The 24,883-nt window shown below is 35.6% G+C and overlaps 2 protein-coding genes across 10 annotated transcripts; one reads left to right on the plus strand and one right to left on the minus strand.

The window, feature by feature from the left end:
* The first annotated feature begins 2,832 nt into the window (after nucleotides 1–2,832).
* On the plus strand, nucleotides 2,833–5,182 carry LOC112276413 (E3 ubiquitin-protein ligase RGLG3). 2 transcript variants are annotated; one of them, XM_024507701.3, is made up of 3 exons: nucleotides 2,833–3,020; nucleotides 3,165–3,789; nucleotides 4,080–5,182. In XM_024507701.3, exons 1-3 carry the CDS (start codon nucleotides 2,955–2,957, stop codon nucleotides 4,850–4,852), a joined length of 1,464 nt encoding a protein of 487 aa, XP_024363469.1. In that variant the 5' UTR covers nucleotides 2,833–2,954; the 3' UTR covers nucleotides 4,853–5,182. The 2 variants fall into 2 exon arrangements, with proteins under 2 accessions (XP_024363469.1, XP_024363471.1); XM_024507703.3 differs by having other exon boundaries at nucleotides 2,892–3,009.
* Nucleotides 5,183–12,321: 7,139 nt separating this feature from the next.
* LOC112276641 (uncharacterized) lies at nucleotides 12,322–19,176 on the minus strand. Of its 8 annotated transcripts, none has more exons than XR_016500494.1 (7): nucleotides 18,444–19,176; nucleotides 17,275–18,034; nucleotides 16,276–16,940; nucleotides 15,206–16,049; nucleotides 13,570–14,791; nucleotides 13,064–13,152; nucleotides 12,322–12,895 (listed from the first exon to the last, which is right to left on the minus strand). XR_016500494.1 is itself a non-coding variant. In XM_073531054.2 (4 exons), the coding sequence occupies exons 3-4, from the start codon at nucleotides 16,450–16,452 to the stop codon at nucleotides 15,825–15,827; spliced, it is 402 nt and encodes a 133-aa protein (XP_073387155.1). In that variant the 5' UTR covers nucleotides 16,453–16,940; nucleotides 17,275–18,034; nucleotides 18,444–19,176; the 3' UTR covers nucleotides 14,935–15,824. The 8 variants fall into 8 exon arrangements, 4 of the variants coding, with proteins under 4 accessions (XP_073387155.1, XP_024363890.1, XP_090103055.1 ...); XR_016500492.1 differs by having other exon boundaries at nucleotides 16,276–17,137; XR_016500495.1 differs by having other exon boundaries at nucleotides 17,275–18,030; nucleotides 18,444–19,043.
* Between the last annotated feature and the right edge of the window lie 5,707 nt (nucleotides 19,177–24,883).

A 24,883-nucleotide genomic window follows, 5' to 3' on the forward strand; every position in this document is an offset into this window, starting at 1 on the left:
AAATTTCAAATTGTCTGAATATACATATTTTTGTGTCATTTGCTTGGAGAAATTCTCTTGGAGAATTAGAATGCAGATCGAGATTACTTCATGAAAATAACATAGCATTTCCCCATGATTTCAACTTTTGATATATCCCTGAAAATAATTTAAAAATGTCATACAGGTTTCATGTTGCAATATAATTGTGATTTTGCACGAATGTAAAAAGGATAGTTTAAAAGATACAAAATAAATAAATAAATAAATAAAAACTAACATTAATAGAATCTATATAACATGGACTTACCATACTATAAGTAAACATACCATTTTCTAATTCTCACTTTCAAAAAGTTTGAAAATTTTCATTTTATAAATATTAATTTTATAAATTTTAAATTCATTAATAAACAAGTATGACATATTTAAATGTTTTATTTATTTTTTAAATTTTTAAATTCATTAATAAATACAAATTTTAAATATAATACTCATATATTAAATAAATTATTTTAAAATTCAATTATCAAAAATTTAAAATTAAATATAAAATCAATAAAATATATATGATTATTTATTTAAAATTTAAATCAAAATACCTCTACACATACTAAGCATGAAAATATCTTGAAAAGACATAAAGAAAATGATGTGCAAATTATAAATATTTAGATTACAAGAAATCCAATTTATTTGAAGATTGCACTTTTTTAGCCATAATAAACCTAAAATAACTAGATTAGCAAAAGATCTAATAATATTAAATATCACTAAGCTATTATAATCATTTATTATTACATCTACATGAATAGTTTAATAGATAAAATCTTAAAAAGATAAAGAATGATTATTTAAAATTTCTATATGCACAAGATTAGTTTTCTTTACTAAAAGTATGTTATGGCTTTTAAATTTTTTTTTTTTTGAGGCTCCTAAATCTAAGAAGGTAAAAGCTTTGTGATTTTTGGATCCCAAAAAATATCTATTGTAAAACAAGGTGGAAGTTCTAAAGAGAGAATATGACCATTACTAGGTATTACACATGATTTCAACTGCATGGTTCCTATTGTACTTGGAGAAACTCATTTTCCAACACATTGTCTATTTTGATAGATGCTCTTTATTTTGTGATTGTGTTGCTTCTTTGAACAATGTTAAGTAATGTGTTTAAATTCTCCACAATATAAGTACAATTTTTTTTAACATTGGCAAATCTTTTCTTGCTTAATGAGAGGTTTAAAATATACTATATTAATTTGCATGCCTTCTATTTTTAAATGTATATATTAAAAAGATGCTGGTATTGCCAATGAGTTGTAAAGAAGTTGAGGCACACTTTTGTGGCTCTCAAATAGAAATTCAATAAGTTGATTGTCACATTATACAACAAAATCAATTGCTTGATTCAATATTTAAGGATCAAGTAAATTTAGCATCAATTTCTTTACCTTATACTACAATTCATAAAAAAATTGGCTAATGAGTGCAACATCATTCTATTTTTTATCAATTGCAAGTTGTTGAAATTATAAAGCATAGAATAATTCCAAATCATTGTCTTGACAAAAAATGCAAATCTTGTTGATTGTAATACAAATTGCATAATGTTCTCTTTAGATGGACCAAAATTTTGATAATTTCTTTTATTTTAAATAATCCAATATTGGAGCATATCTTTCAAGAAAAGATAAAAACCATAATAAAGCAAAACTTGAAAGAAATTTTATTAAATATTAGGCAATAATGTCAATTGCCTAATAATTCCACTACAATATTAGACAATTCCTTGAACCCTTCTTAAAACCATTGTATTTTCTAAATTTTTATAATTAAATAATCATTTTAATTTTTTTAACTATTTTTTTTCTATTGATGTAAACATAAAATATAGAAATCAGTATATTGGTGTAATAGTTTTTTTTAAAAAAACAATAACCTATATGTCCAATAATAAACTTATTAAAATAATCAATATTTTAAATTTTGTCTTTACATTCTTCTTAATTGGATGTGAATCATCAATTTTACATTTGAGTTGCTAGGAATATGTTACTATTCATTAAATACACATAACTTTCATCATACATATTATTCTTTAATTTCTTCAGTAATTTTGATTGTTCATACTTTTCATTGATACTACTCCAATTACTTATTTATTTATTTATTTCCTATTATGGTAGAATAACAGAAAAGAAAAGCTGATTTTAAATATTTTTGTATTTGGTGTTCTTCAATAAATGAATAAATATGTTAAAATATCATCATTAATATTTGGCACATATACTTTGGTCACGTCACTTACATCCATTATTATGTCTAGTAAACAATTAGAATGGTTTCTACATCTCTATACCTAATCTTCTACATGGAATACAAATGTGAGATAATATATATATATATATATATATATATCTACACACTTACACAAAAAAGAATTGTAGAAAAAAGAAGACTTACAAAAGAAGAAAGAAAACCTGATAGTAATAAGTACCCAATTATTTGGATACAACGTGGACGTCTACCATGAAGCAGCCACGTGAGCATCGATGCCGCAGACACCCGATGACGCAGTCGCGCGACAATTGGCGTCTAAAGGCGTTCACTTCCAAACCACCTCGAAGTCGGCCAAGTGCTCCTGCGAAGTTCCGTGACGGCCCGCTCCTCGGCCACGTAACTCCGCACGAATCCGTCTCGCGATCGGCGTCGTCGCCGCTGTTTTACTCAATTCTGTTACCCACTTCCCAGCGCTTGCGTACCCAGCTCCACAATTCAGCTAGAAATTCTGATTTCGAGAATGGAAAGAAGCGGAAAAGTAGGGTGTATTTGCCTGAGAAATGCTGACATTTGTCCGCAGACTGGTGACTCAATCCTAGAATCCTTCCGGCACCGGCCGAAGGATTCGTTTCTGGGTATGGAATTGGCGAATCCGAATTTTATTGGGAGAGCTGCAACTTCGGGGACGTTCAAGGATGTGGGATTGCGGAGTCTGCAAGGTTTACCGGATTTCGAGTCAGCCTTCGCCAGGTTGCTTCAAGGTTGCGTAGATTAGAAGGGATAATTGGGGAATCGTGGTGTCGGCTGATTGGCGGTTTTCTTTTTCTCTCGTGGTGGTAGTGTCTGAGATCGTTGAATAGCGATTTGATTCAGAATTGGTTGTATAAAGGTTTTGGGTTTTGCAGATGCAGGGTAGGAGTTTTTCCTTTAGGATGCCGTGGATTGACATGGGCAACAGTGGATCGTCTTCATCGAGCATTTACGAGCGCTCGGGGACTCAATTCCCCACTGCTCCGTCAATCCGAGCTCATGGGCCACCTTGCTATTCTATGAGTTCGCGATACTCTGTGATTCACGATAACTACAAGTCCTTGGAGGAGGTCCAGCGCGCCTTGCGAGACAACGGGTTGGAATCGTCTAACTTGATTGTTGGTATAGATTTTACGAAGAGCAACGAGTGGACAGGGAGAACGTCGTTTGGTGGGCGGAGTCTACACGTCATCGGACATGAGCAAAACCCTTACGAGAAAGCGATCAGCATAGTTGGGACGACGCTGTCTCCATTCGACGAGGATAACCTCATTCCCTGCTTCGGATTCGGGGATTCCACCACGCACGACAAGCATGTGTTCAGCTTTTTCGCCGATCACCGCCCCTGCGATGGCATGAAGGAGGCTCTAGTCCGCTACCGGGCAATTGCACCACATGTCCGTCTCGCTGGACCCACTTCGTTTGCACCCATCATCAACAAGGCAGTTGATATTGTCGAAGAAAGTGGTGGGCAATATCATGTTCTTGTGATCATCGCAGGTTCGTTTCTGATTCTACCTTCACGACTGCAGCCTTCAATTCTGTACTTTTCAATGGCCTACGATTTCCGTCGGATGACATGGTGATTGAAAACTTGCTTGGCTTTTCATAAAATCTTGAGTGTTGCGATGCAAATATTACCCGTGAAGCACGAACAGTGGATTTCATTTTCGGATGCTCTTTTCATGGTACTATTCATGGACTTTCGATTGTCAGATTCTGAAGAGGGAAGAAATTTTTAGGGTTACTTGTATGTGCTCACATGGGATTGCTTATTTGAAATGTCACAGATGGACAGCTAGAAGGTCCTCAAGAGCGGGCGACAGTAGACGCAATTGTGAACGCAAGCTATTACCCACTGTCCATCGTGCTCGTTGGTGTAGGCGATGGCCCTTTCGAAATGATGAAACAATTCGATGACAATTTACCAAACCGCGTCTTCGACAATTTCCAGTTCGTGAACTTCACTGAGATCATGCAACGTTGGCTTCCGCAGCAGCAGAAGGAGGCCAAATTTGCACTGGCAGCACTCATGGAGATCCCTCTACAGTACAAGGCAACTGTTGAACTTGGCTTATTGGGCGTTAAGAGAGGTCAATCCCCTGGGTTCAGGTCCCTTCCCCCGCCATCATGGGGTTTGCAGATGGATGGCCAAGCATATGATCCTCGTACTGGTGCTCCTCAAAGCCAGTCATTCTCGCGCATGGACAGCCAAAACTATGGACGTTCTTCACGCTCTCAATCTCCACCATCTTATTACGGCGACTATCACTCACAGCCTGCACCGAATTCTCATGGGCACTACGGTAGTTATCCACCTTCTTATGCTCCTCCCGTGTACCCTCCTTCTAATGCAAGGTATCCCCCTGCTCCACCTCCAGTCTACTCTTTCAATAGCTCAGAAACACCTGATGCAGAGGATATGGAATGCCCGGTTTGTCTCTTAGAGAATAAAGACATGGCTTTCAACTGTGGCCATCAAACCTGTGGGCAGTGTGCTCAATCTCTGACCCACTGTCCAACATGTAGACAACCAATCACGACAAGGATACGCCTCTACTAGATTGATGCTTAGGTTGCGGGTGAAACTCGTGACCCAATTGCGGTTAAGGTCCAGAATGATTGTGAACAATTCAAATACGGTGAGAGACTCGTGAGAGACCAGCATAACTTTAGTTCAAGGATAGTGTATGTATATTTCTTCTTAGCCACTTCAAGTGATTCTTTTTTTCTTGTAGTTTTGTCGTAGTAGTAGTATTTGCAAGAAGTGCCATGCTGGCCGCTCTACGATTCGGAATGTTTACGGAGGGATTACAGAGTAACCTCTGTTGTATATTATATGGTGAATGTATCCTCGGATTCATGCCAATGTAGCTTTTTTGAGCACACAAAAGTGAAGCTGCTGTCTTGGGTTTGGTTTAAACTTCTTCCAGAATTTCAGTCTTCCTAATGCAAGTCGATGGCATCTATATATGAGTTTCTTCGTTTGTAGTTTCGAGTTGTCGGTATTCTGCTGCAACACCAACCTTAAGACCCTGTATACTAGCTACCCTTGTACTCAGTTAATCACTCCCGATGTAGCATCTGACTTCCAAGTTTAGCGGTTTGCAAATTCATGCCAGATGAAAGGGGACGGAGAAGCGAACCTGCGGAATTGTGTGCTCTCCAAGATGAAGTCCACGAGAAGAATACATCTTGAAATGTGGGCATAGCTGATACGGAGAATTGCAAAAAGAAAAGGCATCCCTCATGCCCTTCATTCCGTCACAGCAGTTCCAAACGTCCTTTCCCCATCACTGAGGGATACAGACACAAAGTAGCACATTCCTGCAGCTCCAGTATCACACAAGCTTATTCCATCCAGTAATGAACTTCATAACTTGAACATCTGGACATTGCTGGACACATGAAGGCCATCAACACCTCACCTGAGAATGCAACACCGGCGATGGAGATGGCTCCAAGTGGACTATGCAGGGACGACATAGTCGTCAACATCGCACAACAACGAGCTTGTCATGATCTCAGTAGAGCTTGCAACGGTTTGTGGGTCATGTGTTGAGGCTGTCGTTTCAGACACAGTTTGTCTCTCCGAACATCTCATGCCACAGATTGCGAAATGAATCTAAAGATCATTATTTTTTTTAATGATAGTTACGATGGATGGGTGGATTTAGTAAAAACTTGGGTCTATTTAACATTTCTCCATATATATTGACAAAAAAATATATCCTACTGAAAAAATTGTGGTTGTGAAATATTGTATGTTAAATAGCAAGTAACAAATCATCTTTTATATGAATTTTCATTTGCAAGTATTAATTATCATTGATCCAAAAAGCCACAAAAGCTAACTACAAAGACTTCATATATTCAAACTAAATCAAGGAATATTATAAATTTGATTATATGCAATACCTTGATTAAAGAAACATTTATTAAGATAATATTATAAAAATTATTCAACCTATTAATGTATATATATATATATATATATATATATTAAAAATTAATAAACATAAGAAGCAAATACAAGACTTAATATCAACAAAATTAATGATATTTAATAAAGTAGTTATCAAGATAATTTTTTTAAAAAGAATTCAAATGATTGATATAATATAATAACATTAAATTATTCTTGTTTTTTACTTTTAATTATTATTTATATTTTTTTAGATGAATTAATATCATAAATAAAGAATTAAGACTAACTCAACATAATGAGCTTATTCTTTAAAAATTAACTAATTTATTTGAATAGCAATTAGACTAAATCAATTTCTTTTTTCCAAAATAGTCATTTCATAATTAATAATTTTTATCATTTTAAAAAATTTTAAATTAAAAAAATAAAAACCAATTAAAAATCAATAATAATTTAATATTTCAAAATTCTTTTTAACTATTTGATAAAATTATTTTTTAAAGTTTAAAATTCATTTCAACTGTGTTATGGCTAATACCATATTATATGTGAATGTGTATATATATATATATATATATATATATTCACACATAATTATTGAGTTTTAAATCTTTGTAGTAATCTAGTGTTTACATTACAAGTTATTTGGATAGATGTGGAATAATCCAATTATCTTCAATGTTTCTATTTTTAAAAAAGATATGGCATTAATTATAATATTATATATAAATTTTAAAATAGTAATAATAATAAATAAATATAAATATTAGAATACTTATATACTAATTTAATTTTTTAAAAATAGACTATATATATTATTGCATAATACGTGTAGATTCAATGATCTACTTAACATACCAAAATTGGATAGTTATCTCAATAGTGTTCAATCTGGACGTAATGTTTTAATACTTTATATACACAAGTTACATGATATAAAGAGTTTTTATCTTTATTTCACCATATTTTAAGCACTTGGTTTCGTTTACAACATTTTTTATGGGAAATTTCAGCATAGTAAACTATCTTTGAAAATATTCAAAGATAATAATTCAAACTGACTAACATAAATATATATATATATATATATATAAGGAATGGATAGAACTACTATATTTATAACTTAGAATAATATTCTAAGTTGAATTAGAAGATTGAAAAATGACAAAAAATTATGGAATAATATTGGCAAAGCATGAAGAAATTGCATAAAACTTATAAAGTCTATATTTAAATTAGATTAGTGTTTTAAATATGATAGATATCTAAGATATTTATAAAACAATTGAAGAAACAAGATAAGTTTCTTAAAAAAAACTTTATTTTTTTTTTGTATAAATAATATTTTTTTATATCATTCTGGAGGAATGTTGGTTTAACAAATCACCTACTTGTAGGATCTTTATCCAACTTTGTATAGAACATTCTAATTCCTTTATATATAAACCTACAATTTTAATATTTTAAAAAACCAATAATATATGCTTGATTATGTTGAATTTGGTCCTTAATACATTGTAGGAATTATTTTTTAAATTATTTTAGAATTTTTTATATTCAATAAAACTTTCTGCAGAAATTCAGCATTTTAAAGGATAAGAATAGAATCAATTATTACTATAAGAATAGTGGGAAAAAGATTAAATACCAAACAAGCACTAGATAGGCCAAAAACAACATAAAAAAGATTGAAAAATAAATTAAAAAGTTTGTAGAATAAGATCTAAAATGAATTAAATATGATGTATCAAAAACATCGTAAGTAATTTTTTAAAAATTTATAAAAGAGAAAAAAAAAAAAAAAAAAAAAAAAAAATCATCCGTTATACATTTTGAATGTTTGTAGTTGTTAAAGGAATAATGTCTATATTCAACAAAGTTTAAAGAAGATTTTTATGAAATTTTTGTAATAAATCATGTTTGAAAAGGCCTTTAAATATAAGGAATTCAGGACTAAGTCACTTTTGTCACTCATAATCCATGATCTAGACAAATCAAATTAATAATCAATAGGCATGCGAACAACACAACAATGTGCTCTAAAGCCTACCTTGCTTTCAACTTTTAAGGTGTGAGGACTCTATACACTTTTTTAGTGACCACCTACACTAATCAACACATTGAACATACCCTGTTTGCCAAAAAGAAATAAGAAAAAAGAAACGGTAACAAATGCAAACTAACCCTGGCCCTGTTCACACGGACCACAAAAATTGTGGAAACTTTGGGAGCAAGTAACCACTAAAATTGGAGACAAAGCTTTGTGAGCACCCAAGGCTTGATACGTACAAACTCTTCATCCACAAAGCGTCTCTCAGCCGAGGTGCGGGAAGTTCTCTGCATAATCACACGACAAAAGCGGCAGTTTTGAGAAGACTGATACCACTAACACAAACGAATGGGGTCACTCAGATACACACACTGAGTTTTCAATGCTGCAGAAGAGAGAGGCTCTCAGATTTCATATAGGAATAGCCCACATTCCTCTCTTTTCTAGGACACAAAAATAGAGTTTGCTTAATGCACAGATTCGAAATTTTAGCATGAGACGATGCCCCTGCGGTTATGCCGTCCCTATTGTGGAATTCCATCGCACTTTCTAGAATCAAGTGTTTGTTACGCTCCGATTGCAAAAATTCAGGGTCCGGACCTAGTTGCTGCTCGATCCCAGCACCTGAATCCGGCGACCAATACACATTCCTTCACTTAGAAACATTGCGATGTGTACACTCGATTCGTTGCGAACTAAAAGCAAATCTGGGGATGTTCATAGACCCCACAAAATCTCGCGAGAAAAGCAGTGCAGGGGCACCAAATACCGTTACAGACTTCAATTCTGTTCTCTATCTGTTGAATCAAATGATCAGTCGTGTGCAATTTTGGGAACTTTCCTGGGTCGGCGTGTTTGTCACGCTTGCCTGTTTTGGCGAGATCCTTACCGACGCAGCCGGTTTTTGTCAGTTTAGATGACGACGCCGCGGGTCGAGGAAATCATCCTCGAGCGGCGATGGCTACGACATTCGATGGTTCTGTTCATTCAATTAAATAATTTAGTATAACATGCATTTGGCTGTTGGTAACAGCTCAAGAGAGTATCTTTGAAAATTTGGAGTTCTAAATTCAAATTGTGATATCGTTAATGTAATGAATAGAATTGGGATAACATTTTAAACGAATATGCTCATGAAATTTGCATTCTCTTACACTTTGTTGTAAATATTTTGGTCTAATTTGGCAATTTTTTTTAAAATTTAAACTAGATGTAGCATGTTGGTATCTGGATTGTTCAAGTAAGAGAATGTTTGTAACCTTGTGAAGTGTGTCAATTTGAGAGTATCAAATTAGAATGAATGTTGTTCAGAAGTTCTTAAAAGTAGATAAGGAAGATTCTTATCTACTATCAATGAATTCAAGAAATGACTTGAAGTAAAACATTGATTTAATATTATTTTTATTATTTTTATTTTATTTTATTTATTTATATGAAATCTTAACTTAGCATCCACTATTGTTACTATTTCATTGTTTTATTTGTTATATCATCTCATCAGTCATTGTAGGTGTTATGCTCAATTCCACACTTGTTAAACACAACCAAAAATATAAAAATATTATATATACACATATACATACATATTTTGGTAACAAGCATAAGAAGAGTGTTAACAATTTTAATCGGAACACTTAGAAATAGTGCATAGTGCATATTGTACATAGACTCAAGCTATAAGAACACTCTAATTTATTATATGCACACCTATTATGTTTATATGCACATCCAAGGCCTTTGATTTGCTGTTCAAGACCATCATTAAAATAATGAAGAGAGGGAGGAGGTTAGGGACCCACATTAGATTAAGTACAAGAAGGAAGAGGTTTGCAGCTCTTGTTAAGACAAAGAAGAGAGAGAGGAGGTCCAAGATCCGTATTGGAACAAAGAAAAAAGAATGTGGATCAACCAATCAAAGGCCTTGGATGTATATACAAACATAATGAGTGTGTATTGCAATTTGGAGTGTGCTTGTAGAATAAGCCTTATATATATTGTATATGTATGTATGTATATGTCTATATATATATATATATATTAAATATTGTCTTACCATAAGATTTTTACATGTCATTGGTAGTAATGTTTATTGCATTTTCTAATCTTAGTTTTTATTTTTATGATTGCATTACTTAGAGAATATTTTGAAAAATCATTCATGTGTCAAGTAATACATCTTCTAATGTAGAAATTATCAAGAGTTGATATAAAAAAAGATATTATTAGTACTACCACAATCTGCCATCAATTTTTTTGCTTTTGCTACCACAATTTAATATCAACTAAAAATATAAAATATATACATATATAGTTTAGTTTTTTATTTTATTTTATTTATATATACATATATATTTATTTATAGTTATATATATATATATATATATATATATATATATTGTTTTTTTTGTACCAATTTTAAAATTTTTAAAAACTAAAAGAACTTATAATGGCCTCAATAACATTCTAAAAAGAAGAAAAATAAAGAATTGAACTAGTATATTATAATTATTATTATAGAATATTTGGTAAGGATTTGTATGTATATACATATACATATACATACATACATACATACATACATACATATATATGTATTGGTTTAAATTTTGTTTTACAAGTTAAAGGTTTTTGTATTGATGGTTGTATAACTTTAAGGTTTAAAAGTCTTGCAAAATATTCTGAATTGATTCAACAATAGATAATGAGTAATCAAGACTCATTCAAGCCATTATTCATTAATTGTTGTTGTTGTTGTTGTGTTTGTTTGTTTTTTTTATTATTATTTATTTGTTTATATATATATATATATATATATATATATATATATCTATTTTACAACACAAATTGTGTGCTCTATTTATACATACATACATAACATAAATATTTGAGTTAAATCATGTTTGGAGAAAACAATAAAAAAAATAAAATAAACCATGCCTTACAAGAAGTCTGAGTACATATTTGCAAAACAAGTAATTATTTTGGGACTATCTGTTACATTTTCAGTTTTACATAATGCACCCAATGTAGAACTCTCTTTTATTCTGGCATAGCCAAAGTAACATCTCAATCAATCTGTATTGTCACATTCCATTATGGTTCCAATTATTTAATTATTTTACATTCACTTGTTAATTTCTAGAATTCAATTCTAAGTTAGAATGAAAATCATATACTACAGCAAATGTTAGAAATAATTTAAAATGCATGTGCAAAATCTAAACTTGTAAAAGCTACTTGTGAAAGGAATTTGTAGAATTATTGGTTTAAATCTGTTCTGCATGTGGCCAACAGTAATCAACTTGTCACCATCCAGCAACTCATGCTACATTTGGCATGCTTATTGAGCATGTAAAATATCCAGACCATAATCTTAGCCCAGATTAATGCATCAAATTACTCCATGGCTTGTCCTGTTTAAAGAATTAAGGAGTTTTGTGAGATTAATTGAAAACCATTAGTTAACCCTGTTTTTCTGTATGAAGTCAATCTCCTCTCTCACCATCATCTCATCTCTCTTTGCCTCTCTCCCCACAGAAGCAGTGTCACTGTGATTTGGCAATTTTCCATTGTAAGTTTATTTTTGAAAATGTTTTCTTTAAATAAGGTTTTGAAGTTGGTGATTATAAAATTCAAGTATCTAATCAATCTACATCCAAACCCTGGGCAAAGATAACAACGAAAACATTGATACAACTGAGAAGTTTAAAGAAACATATCATTTAGTAACAACTGGTGGTGATTACATTAGTTTGGTACAAAGGAGTCACTTAAAAACAGTACAACTTGAATTCAAATCCACTAAAAATTCTAAGATATGCAATATTTATTTGAATATCTTTAAAAACTATAAAATGATTTTACTATATATATATATATATATATATATATGAGCATATATTAAGATTTGTTTTTTTGTTCTGCTCTATGCAAACATTCTGTTAATTTAACGTAGCTATAGAAACATATTGCTTTGTTTGAAATCTTAGAATATTTTCGTATTTATATATTAATATGTTGATTATAATTGGAGATGTCAAAATAGGAGAATGAGTAAGTAAAATAGGAGAATAGAGAAGGCAATTAAAAAGTTCCAACGTGGAAACTGATGGTACAAACTTTCTAGGTGGAGCATAAGTTTTGGAGAATATTAACTGGGCAAAATAAAGACATCGGCCCCAATTCAATTACAGCACGTTATGAGATGACTGCGGCCGCTGACCGACGCCGACTGACGCCGACTGCCGGGGGCAGCTGCGGCAAGTAAGGGTTCTGTTAACAGGCAGTATTCCATGCCCCTAATACGACCTACAGATGGCGTCAACTGTAAACTGAGTCTCCAACTGTATCAATGATGACGGCGACCCCACATGTCAAATAGGAACATTCCCTTACTTGGAGCTTACTCTGGCGATCCGCAACAAGCTTGCGTCGCGCGGCTTGTGCTTCGACGAACAACATCTTGTGATGCATGACATGGCACTCTCCTTGTTCACATCGATCTGCAAGTCGCCCAATAATTCGTGGGTACGTCAATTTTCAAGGTCGATACCCCTCGACGATAGACCTCCACGTCGAATGCTAAACCATTTAGCTGGGGTGTGGGAAGTTTTTACAGTAAGAAGAAGCTGCTGCAACGGAGATTAATCTCGTTAAAACAAGAAAACATAACAAGAGTTTCATTCTAATACACAGTAGATGCGGCTCGGAAAAATGCACGGGGAATTTGGTTTTGAACATTACCAAAGACCACATGCGTTATTCGAATGTTTAAGAATGCTTGGCGCTACGAATACCTCTTCTAGAAGATTGTGGTCGGCGTCTGAATTCACACAAAATGCCAGCGAATTTCCCTTGCTTGGATTTCACGCGAGAATATACTTGACTGCGCAGGTGGTCACAGATGGGAATTATAAACAGGAGTATGTGATCGAAAAATTCATTATGGCTACCTTTCTCTTTGATTTTCATCTTTGATATTATCTCCATCTTCGCGTTCTGCTTTTGTTGGGTACTGAAACTGTGTCTTGTAGATTATAGCCCTCCCCTCAGCGAAATTAGAAGTCGACGAGTTCGAGCACCAACTCACACTGTTAGTGCGACCCCTCACAACGTGCTGTTGTTGATTTTGTGAAGTGACTGAAGCGTCCGTCATATCCATCTGATATTTCATTTCAGTACCAAAATTGCTAGAGGACTAACGATTTTACCCGATTCACTCTTCTCTCGAACACACTCGCACTCTGCTCGCGGCAAATTGACAGTGCTTCGATTCCTAAGGACTCACAGTTCGAGGACTCACAGTTCGAGGAAACATGGAAGACGCCACCAGCATTAGCTACTATAATCCGCCTCCTTCACGTCCCTGGCGCCCGAACTCGACAACCGGTGCAGATAATAGGCCCGCAGGAGATGCAGATACTAGACTTGCAGGAGATCCAAGAGAGCGCAGCAGGGCCACAGGAGACGCTCACCCATCGCCGCCACCAATTCACGACGAATAGTGAGATGGCTGCGTTGCCATCGCTCCTCGGACACACTCTCCATGCAAGTGACCGAAGTGCATCAATACTTCGTGTTCATGGGCGGCCTCTTGCGAGCTCGCCCTCATCTAGACGTGCGGATTGCCGTGGGCTTCTCAGCCTCAACTTTTGGCTCATACCACACGAGTCACACCGAATTTCAATGACGGACTCGAAAAACGCACGAGAGTCATTACGCATCGCTCCGCAGAAGTAAACCTGCGCCTTGTTCCGTTGTACTCAAGAATGCTAGGCGAGATACGGAGAGCAGCACGTGCTTGATCCCGAGGTCACAACAATTCGACGACGTCTTACCACGGATACTTAGCAGACGGAGTGGTGCTCAAATCCTTCCCCTTCAGTCACACTTGCGAAGTTGGGTAGTAAGCAATAAGCTTCCAATAGGTCGGATCGAAGTGTTGTCGTGTCTGGAGATGCGCTTCAACAGAGTGATGAAGGGTCGGTTGTGTTTAAATGCACAAGAAACCCAGTTGTGTCTAGGATTTAGCTAGGGGCAAAATAAATGAACCCTCCGATTGCGGTTGTAGTTCTGCGATTCGTGAGCTGAAATTGTGGATTCATAATAAAATTTGTCCAACGTTTTCATACTTTGGTCATGATCTTGTGTTGTTCATTGCGAGGCGGGATCACAACAACACAAATTGGAGGGCTTTCGCAACTTGTGATCCGTATATGCCCGCCTTGTAAAGTCCACCATCGTTGGTCTCTTAGAATACATGTTTGTTCGGACAAGCCCGACGCTAACCCTGCTCTCCTTTTGCTCCATATATTGAAGTGTCCCGTCTGGAGGCCAGAGCCGTGCTCAACAGTTGACGCCTTCACGCTCGATTTCACTAAAACAGCTTGCCTAGAGCTCCCTGTTCACCTATCACAAATAAGAGCAACGATAGAGTTCTGCATGGAACTCTGCACCGACCCCTTCTTCCATCTTCTCGAGGCTCTTCCAGAAACCTCTGTCACCGTCCTCGAACGCGGGCATTGCTAGACAGATTCGCAAACGAAATTTCGCAGAAAATGAGCCATTCACCAAATTTATCTCCGTTTACGAACGAATTGTATCTAGACTAACCTACAAACCTCAATCAATTGCTTGACACACCCCAGTCGTGTTCTCGAACAGATCCTAACATTACAAGTTTGTACGAATTTATTTAGAGAAACGACCAATGTCGCAATGTTCAATACCCCAGACAGATAGATACTATAAAAATGCTACAACTTTTATCACGATGCTGAGCATCTAACTACACACATGTACAATGAGTGACGACGATGATCTTCACCCTCGCACATTCAAGCTCGTCATGTACAGGTTCCGCCCGATTAAACTCTAGCAAAACAGCAGGCACGAGATCATTTGATTAGTCTCGCACCAATCATTTAATTTCCACTGACCTTACTAAGCAGAGCCTTCCCAGCTTCCATGGGGTTAGGTAATCCGATGCTGTTCTTGGCGTTCTCCACAACGTCTTGTGCAGTATTTGATGCAACTCCCTGAGTTGCGCGATTTGCAGCATCGCCTGCAGCGTTCTTAGCGTCACCGACAACGTCGGAGCTGGCAACATTGCTCAACTTACTCTTGGCATCGCCTACCAAATCCTTGGCAGAGTTCTTTGCGCCACTGGCAACGCTTGAAGGACCACTCAAACCATCGCTTACCTAGGACTTAGCATCAGCGGCCATGCCCTTGGCGTTGCTAGCAACGCTGCCTGCATCAGGCATTCCCATTCCTCCCATGCCAATCTTACTCTTGGCATCTCCCGCCAAATCCTGAGCAGCATTCTTGGCGTCGCCGACGATGTTCGATGCATCGAGTACACCATTCTTCAAGGGATTCAGCTCACCAATCTTGTTCAGGGAGTTGGACACATCAGGCAGTCCGACATCAGGTACCTTCAACGCCTCCGCAACATTGACGCCGGAGCCGCTGGCACTTCCTTCTCCCAGAGGTGTTCCCGTGGACGAAAGCTGCCTGGTGGCTTGGTTGTCTCCGACCAAATTTCCACCAGCGCCTTCACCGAAGGGCGTGCCAGAATTGGCTGATCCTCTGGTGCCCCATGTTGTTGCCGACCTTGGTTCCAGTGCCTTCGTTTCCGGGGAATTGTGGGGATGTGGCGCCCCGCTCGACCTGGATGTCATTGCTGAAAAACCCAGCTTGTGCGGGAGCAACAGGAGTAACATTCAATGCGAATGCTGCTCCGGCGGCCACAAGAACCTTTGATTTCACAGGGGCTTGTTCCTGCCAAAATACAGAAACAGCAATTCTATGACATTCTGAACAAAAATGACACAAACAACACTCCACGCCATGCATCATTATTGCATCACAATACGTACATAATAATAATCGAGGTTAGCGCAAATTCAGAACCAGAAAACTGTACCTGACTTAAATTATCCACAAGAGAAACGTATCCATGCCATCTAGACTCTAAGTCGCATAAATCCAATGCGCGGCATCTTACCTCAGAGGACTGGCTAGCCCTGGCAGCCACGACTCTGGATGCGTTCGAGTTCACGGGCGACCGCACAGCAGCCAGTTGCTGAACTCCGGACGATCCAAAAGCAGCGTTTGAGGGGAGCATGACTGCAAGTGCAGCCACAGAGCTCGACAGTGACATCGCGGTGGACATGGAGGCCATTCTTGACACAGGTGAGGATTAAATTATCAACGTAGAAGTACGCTAAAGTAGAAAGCAGAAGATCGTAACCTAAATCAAACAGCTCAAGAAGGCAAGTCCTGTACAATGAGCTGATTTCGATTGAAGAGAACTGTCGACTACCATCACTATATATCCCAACGCAGCGAGTGAGGCAGTATCAGCTCTAATCAGAATCCAAGCGCCATGCGAAGACGTGGAGGTGCTCCACTTGGCGATGAAGCTCAAAGTGATTGGATGGAGCTGCAGCGGCGCCATGTGTCGAGGCGGTTGCAGTTGGTGTGGGCTCACAGGAGCAGCGATGAATCGGAGAGAGTTGATAGGATAGTGGCGATGCTGTGGTCGCCATGGAGAGGGTAGAGCCGTCGATGGTGAAGGGCGGAGTAATAGTGCCAAGTGCAAAAAAGCGAAGCCCAAAAGCACGGCAGAGCTATCAGCTCATCCTTGGGGCTGTTACTAGAGGTTATCACCTGCCACGTGCAATTCCAAAAGTTAAGGTGTTTGATGAAAATCTACGCGCAGAAATTGGAGCCGCCGCATTCGCCAGTTCTAGCAACATTCTCCCAAGTGACTTCAACATACTTGCCCACCCGTCAAGGCACAGGAAAAAAATACCAATACTCCATCAGGAGCAAGCAACTTGCACAAAGATTTTCAATAATGAACCCTGCGGTCAATCAAAATCCTGTCAGAAATACTTACGACTTCCATTTCATGAGATTGAAAGCTATATGGATAAGAAACTGCTGATTGACCCCGTCCCCACCAAATAATATCTAGGAAGAGAAAATATAAAAAACTTACCATGTATGTCATCGAATCATCCATTTTCACGAACCACAACCATCCGGAGGAAACTAACTTGTTTGCGAGTGTAAGTGCTAAGGAAATCGGCGCAGCAGTTCCGAGTCGAAAGGACTGGAAGAAACTAGGCCATCTCGAAACACAGTCGTCATTAACCGGACCAAGTACCAGACACACAGTGTAAGTGAAAAGAGCGAGGGATTTGATCTCGTAGCATGGAGAGACGAGGAGAGGTGAGAAGGGGCGCCCAAATAATCAGTGGTGCGGAACGAAGAGGCGTTGAGCGCATCCGCAACATCGGCATTCCGTTGGTCCTCACCATCCAAGGTGCTAACGTATTCCCTGCGAACGGACCAGGAATCACTGGCGGCGGATCGCTCATCGTCGGAGCAATGCAGGGAAGCAGAGGCATCGAGGGCAGAAGAATCAGGAGGGCGGGTGGCAGCTGAGTCAACACCGACGAGAATGCTGCAGTAGATAGCGAGACCGGGGTCGAGCCGTAGAGAAATACAACAAACTCAACAAAAATCGAGCAGGAGGCAGCGACATTCAAAACTCAGCAAAATTTGAAACCATAACAATTAAACAATTAATCAATTAATTGCTAACTGGGCTTGAGCTTGTGATTGCAACAGCACGCAGTTTTGATCACAACTTCGACAAAGGGGGGGCCTTATCTGTGTTAGGATCCATCCAGAAACAGTCCTCCTAGATGTTTAAAACCCGGAGCCCTTGTATCTGGTCGCACATTGCTGCCTGCCTGGCCAAAGGAATAGGTGTTAAGATGTATGAAAATCAGAATCAGGAAATTGCATAAGATGCTGGCAAAACGGCCTTGCTCAACACTTAGCTACAAAATTATATATATGTTTAAACATCACAATCGGTCCAAATGCATCCTAAAATCATAAAATGCATCCTTAAGATATAATGAGGGCAAGGATAATGGGGACATGATGAAAGATGGACGCTCAGGTTGAAGAATCAAAGCTTCAAATGTGAAGAAGAAAAGTAGATTAACATCACAGTACCCAGTGAACAAGACATCACTTTCTCACTGAGCCAAGGATTTGCCTACAAGAAAGAACCAACCACAAACACAAACAAGGCTTCTTCCAACGCTCACGGGATCCGAAACTTAAACATAAAATCTGAAGGAATTTACTTACACCCACTATCTTGATCACCGCTGAAGTTCAATTGTAGACCTTACGGTGCGACTTATATGAACCCACATTGTTAATCACCACTGAGGTTCTACTCTAAACCTGAGGGCGCGAGTGAGTTCCTTCCAACCGCACGGGAACAACTCCCATGCATCTCTCGGATCCATCTCCCCACATTCGGTGTGGTCCTCAGAAATGTCTGGATGGCGCCGAGATCGCAAGAGACTGCCCGTGAATAACAAGCACCCACGCAATTCGGTCACTCGCTTGGAGAGCACATCCGACGCTCCGAGAGCCACGCGACTGTCTCACTTACGTCGTAGGGTGGCAGCCTCCGATCTGAGAGCGACCTCTAAGTCCACATTGCATAGCCTACCCTCACCTACATCAGCAGATGTTGCAGAAAGCTGGGCGGTGGTGGCGGCCACAGAGGGCGAGGGTAGGGTTATAGACGCTAATTGTGCTTACATCTTCAGAATCCATGCTACCAGCCACTGTGTTTCCTGCGGAATCAAAGCACCGTCAATCTGCCGCTAACATTGCGAGAGTTTCTTCCAGAATAGAATGAATCGTGCTGAGGCTACTTCTAGAAACGTTTCTCCCGAAGAAGAAAATAGATAGATTATGGGCAAGCTTCAGACAGGAAGAAAACCAAAGACAGCTTTGTTATGAACTAAACTTCCAATGAGAAAGTGCCGAAGTAAAGACAAAAACCCAGGGAGACTGCATCTGTGGGGAGAGAGGCACCGGATGATGGTGAAAGATGAGAATGATTTTATACACAAAATAGGGTTAACTGATGGTTTTAAATTAATCTTACAAAACTCCCCTAATCTTTGAAACAGGGCAAACCATGGAGTAATTTGATGCATTAATCTGGCCAAAGATTATGGACTGGATATTTTACATGCACTACAAGTATGCCAAATGTAGCATGAGTTGTGTGAACTAAATAAACCTCCACTAGCTAGCTGGACGTTTATTCTAGTTCACAATGAGTGAATTAACTATGTAAATTTTAAAAGTCATAGCCATTAATTAAATTCTAATCAACTCACTCTTATTCTTTTTAATTAATTCCAAGCAATGGAGCCAAAGCTCTATTGCCAACTCAAACTTGTAATTAATAAGTCCCTTGACAAATTACATGAAATAAAAGATTCTTATTAATATGATTTTATTTTTTATTTTATTTATTTATTATCTTATTTAAATTTTTATTTAATTAAAATTCATCTTTAAATAATAATTCATCCAAGTATAATAATTCATCTAATTAATTTCATCTAATTAATTTTAGGTCTATTGCAATCTAATTCCATCCTTCCAATGCTCCACTTTCATTGTTGCAATATTCTTCATAGTTGGTCGGTTGTTACAAATATCTTGGCCAAAGAAATTGGGTGACAATGGAACTGTAAGTTGGCCTAATATACTAGTGATTGCTAAATGGCGCTACAAAGAAAAGCTTTTCCTGACAACTCTCAAATTGAGAAACATGATACAAAAGTTTAATTTCCAACTCGGTGTCCTAATTCAGACCATGCATTATCCCTCCACACTCACGTTATTGTCACTGCAAAATAATAACTACTTGGAGGTAATCTTCTTCTCAACAAATGCTCCCTCACTCAAAGAGATTTGAGCAACATACTATTCCAACCACAGTTGCAAATTTAGAAGTGAAGAATAGGCATCCTTTTGATTAAGCCTAGTTGCTTGTATCAATGAAAGTTTTACTTGCCAAAATATGCTTCACTTGAGATGAATTATTAAATTCTATTCTTCTATAGAATTGTGCTCATACTCAAAAATTGAGTAGGTTCTTGACCAACGTGTTCAAATAAACATTATCCAAACTCAAGCCTCAGAAAAAATCAACTTCCTATATCAAGTTCTCCACAATCTATTGTTCATGATCATCTATCATGAGAGAAATGCTTCATACCAATTACTTTCCAAACCTCTAAATCTTTGGGAAATAAAAAGAAACAAGAATAGAACAACCACAACACGTGACTTTTCTACACAGACATATACAACATCGTCAAGGAAATGCTGCTTAAAAATCCACTTACATTGGAATTTTTCAACAACCTAGAGAAAAAAAAATTAACACAAGAGAGTACTTGGCTATTGTAGCATCACTCCGTTAATGTCAAATCTATAATCTTCCGCTTGGTTTTGTGCTCGTTGTGGGAATAGAGAGAATTTGGCTTAAGAAAGTGTCAGGCTTTTGGTTGTCACTAATCTAGATACTAATATTTCTTGTGTACCTATTAGCAACACATGCTATGCAAATAAGATGACAATTAAACATGGCTATGTATATATTGAATTTCTAGATATATCATTAGTTTTACATTACATCTCCATGACAATAATTTCAACCTGACATTTAAATCATATATATGTGATGGCTCTACCATGCCTACTAGTCTTAAAAAGCTAGTGTATTACTTTTAAAAGAGAGACATCCAAATCTATGTCATATCCAATCAAAAGAATATATATATATATATATATATTTGTATCCAACTCTTTTTGAAAAAGATCCAATGTATCCAACTCTCTTTTAAAAATAAACAACAAATTTTGATTCTATAAGTAAATGATATAAGCAAAGTTTAAAAAAAATAAGGTTCTTAACATGTTTTTAATATATAAAATAATTTCTAAACATGTACTTATAGAAGCATAAAAAATCTACGTTCAAAATGTATGTACTATAATAATTTTATATTATGTCTACTTTTGTCTAGTCATTAAGGTTCTATACATTCTACAACACAATGATAATTTGTATTCAAGAGTAGAAGTAGAAGTGATGTTGTGGTGCTTACTTTATTGAATGCTAGTTGTTTGATGCATTGTTCATATGTACTAGTATAAGCATTGAAATAATTGATATTTTAATAATTTCTTATGCTAATTCTTTCTGACTATAGTACAATTTGACAGCCTTGAAAGCATTAGAGAGTTGAGTGGCTTATTATATATGTCTTATTTCTTCAACCATACATGAAAGATGGGAAGAAAATGTATGGATGTTTTCTTATTTGCCCTATATAGTATCTTTGCTAATGCACCTAAAGAATGAAACATTTTTTTTATATTTAGATTCTACTACAAAGTCAAATATATATATATATATATATATATATATATACATAAATATATATATTCTTTTGATTGGATATGACATAGATTTGGATGTCTCTCTTTTAAAAGTAATACACTAGCTTTTTAAGACTAGTAGGCACGGTAGAGCCATCACATATATATGATTTAAATGTCAGGTTGAAATTATTGTCATGGAGATGTAATGTAAAACTAATGATATATCTAGAAATTCAATATTTACATAGCCATGTTTAATTGTCATCTTATTTGCATAGCATGTGTTGCTAATAGGTACACAAGAAATATTAGTATCTAGATTCTCTTTTCAACTCACATTATTTGAAAGACTTCTATGCTTGTGAGGTAGATCTTAGAGTTGTCACTGGCTACTTAGCCATATTTTACAAGATCCAATCAACAAATATGCATCCAAAAAATTATATATGTTTTGTGTTAAAATCTAATTTCTATTGTGAGTTCTTTTAACAAGTGGCTTTAAGTTGAATCCATCCGAATAAGAGCTCTTAATATCTATCTTCTCTTATTGTTGGTCATGACAAGCATCATGCCATTGAATATTTTCTATAATAAAATTTATTAAACTTCCATGAGAACATGTTGTTGATGCAGGCTACTAATATTCCACTCTAATGCATTAATTGAAGTCAAAGATGTCCCTGACTCCTCTAAAGAGGTACTCTATTGTAAAACTTTTGTATTAAAGTCTAGAAAGAAGGATTGAAAGTTCAATGGAAGCAATGTCCTCGGTAAAAGTCCTAAATAAGATAATATATAAAAAAACTAAGGCAAAGAAGATCCAATATATCCAACTCTCTTTGAAAAATAAACAACAAATTTTGATTCTATACGCAAATGATATAAAGAAAGTTTAAAAAAAAAAAAAAAAAAAAAAAAGACTTTAAATAATAAAAAATAATTACTATAGAATTTCAAAAATCAATAATATAACAATAAGGATGTAGCAACTTGGATCTTAGAGGTTTTCAAATAAAAATTAGTCAATATAAGAATAGTCTAATATATCTTAATATAGTTTTATAAGTAAATAAGGTCAATTAAATTTGATCAATTTGATTGTATTTTTATTTTATATTTAATAAATAATTTCTTTACTTATATCAAAATAAATATATATATATATATATATATATAATAATAATAATAAATTATTTCAATGTAAGGAATAACTAATAGAAGGATTTGGCTAAGATAGAATTGAAGAATCTTTGCCTAGTGTATGACTAGACTAATGATTCAAAATAATTCTATTACAATGTAGCTAGATGGAATTAAATAGAAAGAAATTTAAATATGATATTTTACTAATATAAATGATTTTGGAGTTGGACACATAAGACTTTGTTTCAGTCTTGTCTATTGTCAAATTCTTTGAACAATAGTCTTTGAACAATAGTCTTTGAACAATAGTCTTTATTAGTCTTTGTGTGGTAGAGGCTCAACAGTAATAGTTTAGAAAAGCAAAAGCGGTGGCTAGTGATTTGTATTGTTGACAATGCAAATGTATTTAGAAGAGCTTTGCATTGGATGGATCTTATTTTTCTAGTATGAATTGTATGTGTGATGGTGTGGATTGATATTGCATTCGGCTGTGTTATTCTTTTCTTTCAATTGGAATGGTATTGTATTATAATTGTTTATAGTATATAAAAACTAACTAAAAAATATAATATATTTATAAGTCGTAATGTGTATTAGAGTGTTTAGTAGGTTAATTTAAAGAGAGTTGATGTAAGAAAATTTATTTCGATGTTTACCTATTTTGATTATAGTGTTTAAATTATATAAAATTTAGATATTTAGTATAAAATTTAAAGAAAAGATTGGAATTCAAAGATGAAGATTCAAACCTCTAAAAAACTTATTTGGAAGGATGAAAGTAAGGTATGGATGGATGAAGGTAGGAGATGAAGATCTTCATTCTTATTGATCGAAGGCCATACCCAATAGGCTCTCAGGAGGCTATCCACGACCATAAGAAGGATTTTGGCGACTTTAAAAGAAAAATTTGAAAATAAGAGGAAATGATTATAAGGTTTAGAATTTGAGCTACAATTTGTGTACAAATTTTAGAGGATTTGGAGTTAAGATGATGAAGTTATAGCTGTTTAAAGTTAAGGTATTTTTTTAAGACATATTGTTGTTCATTTGAGGATACAAAGAGTTTTACAATAGCTTTTGGAGATCAAGAGAAGCAACTACAAGGATGACTTTAACATCTATGTTTTTTGCAAAAGAATTTTTGCATTTGAAATTTTTATGAAGGAGTTATAGAGCATTGAAGCAACACATGTAATTCAAAGGTAGTAAGTGAGTCGTTTTGTTGATAGTAGTGGTTGGAGCCATATTTTGAGTTTTTGGACATAATTTTGGCTCAAAATTTCCAAAAGTGTGTGTTATTAGGTTAAGAAGCTACATATCAAAAATTTATGGTATTTAAGTACTTAGTTTGTGAGATATGAAGAAAATTGCACATAGATGTATGTAAGCAAGGGTTTGAAGCTATTATTAAGATTTTAGTAATATCTTAAGATCCATAATGAATTTGTAGTTGAAACTTGTTGTGGTAGTTGTTGAAAGTACATCAATACTTTGTGTAAAATATTATTTAGTTTGGATGGTCCGATTGTGAGATATGGACTATTGAAGTTTGAGAAGATTTCACTTTAAGGATATATGAGTTTTATGATATTTTTATCACATTCTGAGTGATCTTTGGTACTTAAGGTTTATATATTGATGTAATTGCCTCTAAAGGAACAATTTTAATATATAGACTTGGTGTTTTTTTTTATCTTGAGACTTAGTTGCGCAATTAGTGACAACCAAAAGCCTGACACTTTCTTAAGCCAAATTCTCTCTATTCCCACAACGAGCACAAAACCAAGCGGAAGATTATAGATTTGACATTAACGGAGTGATGCTACAATAGCCAAGTACTCTCTTGTGTTAATTTTTTTTTCTCTAGGTTGTTGAAAAATTCCAATGTAAGTGGATTTTTAAGCAGCATTTCCTTGACGATGTTGTATATGTCTGTGTAGAAAAGTCACGTGTTGTGGTTGTTCTATTCTTGTTTCTTTTTATTTCCCAAAGATTTAGAGGTTTGGAAAGTAATTGGTATGAAGCATTTCTCTCATGATAGATGATCATGAACAATAGATTGTGGAGAACTTGATATAGGAAGTTGATTTTTTCTGAGGCTTGAGTTTGGATAATGTTTATTTGAACACGTTGGTCAAGAACCTACTCAATTTTTGAGTATGAGCACAATTCTATAGAAG

The sequence above is a fragment of the Physcomitrium patens genome, chromosome 24 (genome assembly GCF_059467195.1).
Source record: "Physcomitrium patens ecotype Gransden chromosome 24, ASM5946719v1, whole genome shotgun sequence".
Lineage (NCBI taxonomy): Eukaryota > Viridiplantae > Streptophyta > Bryopsida > Funariales > Funariaceae > Physcomitrium > Physcomitrium patens.